The 4,078-nt window shown below is 38.4% G+C and overlaps 1 protein-coding gene across 2 annotated transcripts in view; it reads left to right on the top strand.

Moving 5' to 3' along the window:
* Window positions 1-968: 968 nt before the first annotated feature.
* LOC111490866 (auxin-responsive protein IAA11-like) overlaps window positions 969-4,078 on the top strand; it is a 3,767-nt gene continuing 657 nt past the window's right edge. The window contains exons 1-4 of one of the 2 annotated variants that reach the window (XM_023139499.1): window positions 969-1,560; window positions 2,903-3,237; window positions 3,626-3,749; window positions 3,923-4,035. In XM_023139499.1, the coding sequence (XP_022995267.1) occupies window positions 1,250-1,560; window positions 2,903-3,237; window positions 3,626-3,749; window positions 3,923-3,992 (840 nt within the window). In that variant the 5' untranslated portion in view covers window positions 969-1,249 and the 3' untranslated portion in view covers window positions 3,993-4,035. Of the gene's footprint in view, window positions 1,561-2,902; window positions 3,238-3,625; window positions 3,750-3,922; window positions 4,061-4,078 lie in introns of those variants that run through there. The other variant, XM_023139498.1, reaches the window with a different exon arrangement.

The raw sequence follows: 4,078 nt of genomic DNA, 5'->3' as shown, positions 1-4,078 counted from the left end.
TTGTTATTATTAATTAGGAGTGGGTGAGATATGTACTATAAGGCACTAATATAAACAAAATAATGTTGAAATTAAAATCACACCTCTTATATATTAGTTGGGTTATAGTTTAGTTAGAAACATATCTTCACACGAGGCAACAATCCGATTCATCCAATGGCTGGTGGGGCCCGCGGAAGTTATGTGACTTCCGACGTGTATAGCAGTGTGATGAGGTGGGCCCCACCTTGTCGGGCTCACTTTTAGAAACAGCTGAATGTGGGCCCCTGTTCATTTCCTTCAAGTGCTTTCTTTGTATCGTTATCGTATTCATGTTTCTCCTAAAATATCGTCAATTTATCATTTTCATATAGGTCCGGGGCTAATTCTTTGGGCCACAATTTTATTACAATTTTATTATCTAATAGATTCATATTTTTTTTTAAATAAGAGGTCAATTATTACATAATTGAAAATTCAACCTCTCAATACAAAATTAATAATAGTAAAAATACACGGCCTAATAAAATTATTAAAGAAATATACTTCTACCAAGAATTAATAAAGGAGTGTCTTTTGTTTTGCACCTGCTAAAGGGTAAAATCGGAATTAAAAAAAATCATGGTTGAATTGGTAAATTTGCTGGCATTTATTATTTCGGAACATATTAAATATTTTAAGTTTATTTTTTTACCATTTATTTAGAGACGAAATTAAAGAGAGGGAAAAGTTAATGTGCTCGGCTCAAGCCCATTTTAGTAACGTATAAATATACGTAGCTGATAAATTCAAAATATCAATAAAAATAGGCTAAGGCTAAGGCCAGGGGCAGGGCTGAGCCGAGGCAGGAAGAATGAGTATGGAAGAAGACAATGATGGAGATGGAGGCGCACAAACCAGACAGGTGGGTCCAATTCCTCATAAACTCAATCAATGCCGTTGCTTCAATATCAATCTCCATCTTCTTCATCACGCCACCACCATTAAACCTTCCTTCTCTCTCTTTCCCTTTCCTAATCTCTCCCAAACAAATCCTCCTCACCATTCACACGACATTGCTTTTTATTTGCTCGTTATTGTTAGTTGTTGTTGTTGACGTTGATTTGTTCATTTCCTTTCACTTCAAGACTTCGTTTCTGATCAACCCACTCCCTCCATAAATCCCCCTTACCTCTGCTTCAATTTCTTCGTCTTCCTCTCTCATTACGGTTTAATCGAGTAATTTTCTGTGCTTTTTCAACGAGGAGCTGCTGTAATTTCCGAAGAATCTATGTCGACTGTTTCCAGAGATGAAAGCGTGGTGTTGTCTTCGGAGGACGAGTCTCCGGATGAATCTGAGATCGAATTGGGGCTAGGGCTCAGCCTCGGCGTTCGTGATTCGGCACACAAGATTCAGAAAGTTGCGATGCTTCAATTTGGGAAAATTTTAATGGCTGAGGAATTTCCTGCGTCGATCTCCTCTCACTCTTCTATGTCTTCGTCGAGCTCATCTGTTTGTTCCTCGTCGTGGCCTTGTGGATTCAGTGTCACTAATCGCTCTAAGATAAATTCTGATTCTGCAGCAACTACTAATGGCGGGAGGTATTGATTACTAATTCTTGCTGATGCCGAGTGATTAGTGCGTAGTTGATTCGACCTTTTCTATGGTTTAACCAAGTTTGTGAAGCATACGAATTTAATTTCTCTGATCGATCACTACCAGTTTTAGATTTGTCTATTAACACAGTTCTAACGCGATTTAATTACGGCCTCTATGGGTGATTATTTCCAATCTGACTTTCAAGTTTTTTTTTTTTTTTTTTTTTGACTTTTGTGCCTCTCTTTCCGTCTTGTAACGGTCTATTATTACTCCCGTAGCTGTGAATTTGCATGTGTTTATCTGGTTCTGCTTTTCAGTACACTATTGATTCGAATCTCTGAATATTTATTTTGATGAATCTGATACTGACAGATATGTTAGCTCTTGCTTCCTTTTATGGTTCCTCTGGTTCCCTCTTCCCCATCCGGAAAGCAAAACAGCGAGCTGAATATAGATAGGGAATCATTTTTAACATTTTCGGATTGGTTTACTGCCGTACTTCCTCTAATTAAATATGATACGGCTGTGAAAAAACTGAAAACTGGCCTTTGCTAGACTTCAAAGGATGAGATGCCCTGATATGATTCGAAGGCACAGCCCTTTCAAATGTCTTTCTAAAACTTGTCAAGTCGTCATGGTAATTTATTTGGTAGAACTTCAAGTTAGCATTCAAAAGGAGCATATTTGCTACCTCATCACCTAAGAATTAGACTCCATAAATGTGAGATCACACTTCGGTTGGGGAAGAGAGCGAAACAAACTCTCTCTAGCATACGCTTTTTAAAATTTTGAGGGGAAGCTCGAAAGGGAAAGCCCACACAGGTCAATATCTGCTAGCGGCAGGCACCGGACGGTGTTTCAGCAAGAACGCTGGCCCCCAATGGGGTGGATTGTGAGATCCCACATCGGTTGAAGAGTAGAACGAATCATTCTTTACAATGGTGTGTAAACCTCCCTAGCATACGTGTTTTAAAACCTTGAGGGGAAGCCTTCCGGGAAAGTCCAAAGAGGGCAATAGACTTCTAAAGAAAGTTCAAAACCCTTCAATTATCTTCATTTACCGGACATCAGAAAGTTAGGATTGGTTCAAGGCAATAAAAAAGGACGCATCAAATCTTTTTTTTCTGCCTCTTCTATGATCTCTGCGGCATTAACACCCTACCAAACAAGAAGGATGAATATGAAAAAGCTCGAACAGCTCCCATTGTAGCTTACAGGCCTTAGGGTCCGGATAAAACAAAAGACACTCTTTTTTCATTCCTCTTCTTTTTGTTTCCTTATCTGTTCTGGGTACAAATTGATTAAAATTACAAACAAATGTAATATATTGATTTATTTTTCCAGAAGTAACCAGGTCGTGGGGTGGCCACCGATCAGAGCTTCTAGGATCAGTACCTTGGCTAACCAGGCAAAACCTCATTCTGTAGAAGGATTCAAGGCAGAAGCTGGCAAGAATAAAAACAAGCATACGGAGGCAGGGACACCTAATGGTGTTGGTGATAAACACAAAGCAAATGAAAAGAGTAGGAATTCCAGAAATTCTTTGTACGTGAAGGTTAATATGGATGGAGTTCTTATTGGAAGAAAGGTTAACCTCAGTGCTTACAGTAGCTACGAAACCTTGGCCCAAAAAGTAGAGAACATGTTCCTTGATCCCACTGCACTAGCTGATTCAACTGGTAATTCCTTTCTCGCCTCTGTAACTTCATGTTTATAAGTGAATTTTGTATTGATGCAATCGTTTTGTCTGAACGAAATTAAGACAACCTTTTACTTAAAAGACCTTTAGGATTACCTTATAGCTGCCTAAAAGAAGGTTAATGTTGAGAATGTCTGAAAGAACGGGTCTCTTCCTGAAGTAAATGCCAGTATTTTTGGATTGGATTCAACCATTTTCTTGAGTTTGGAGAGAAGCTTCTTATTATCAGTTGAGGCAAAAATTTCAACTCTTTTGGGAAGGATCACCTTATTAACTTATTGATGAATATGTGTTGTTCTAGAATCAATTCATGAAGGTAGATATTTTCTGTCTGGTAACCGATAATGACGCCTTTTCATCTGATACAGGATCAAGCATAAAGGAAAATGACATGGTGAGACCCTCCAGACTACTAAATGGACTATCCGAGTACATGCTTACTTACGAAGATCGGGACGGAGATTGGATGCTAGTTGGCGATGTTCCATGGGGGTACACATCCTTTTCATTCTAGTTATTCTGATGAAATTTATAACACAATCTTCTGAACTAGATACTCTCAGTAACACTCCAGTTTCTTGCAACTGTTTTAAGAGGGGTCTTCTATTTGTTTAATTTTTCTTATGTGTATAGTAATTTTGATTCTCTTTTGATCATATATCCAGAATGTTTACGAACTCCGTGAAGAGGCTTAGGATAATGAGAGCAGCTGAAGCTAATCAAATTGACAAGTGATCTGCCAGCAGGATTGGAAACTCACCAATTGAAGACGGTTTCCTTTTTTTTTTTTTTTTTTTTTTTTTTGCACAACACCGATTCTC

The sequence above is a fragment of the Cucurbita maxima genome, unplaced genomic scaffold (genome assembly GCF_002738345.1).
Source record: "Cucurbita maxima cultivar Rimu unplaced genomic scaffold, Cmax_1.0 Cma_Scf00016, whole genome shotgun sequence".
Lineage (NCBI taxonomy): Eukaryota > Viridiplantae > Streptophyta > Magnoliopsida > Cucurbitales > Cucurbitaceae > Cucurbita > Cucurbita maxima.
This window is presented reverse-complemented; position numbering and strand designations above follow the sequence as displayed.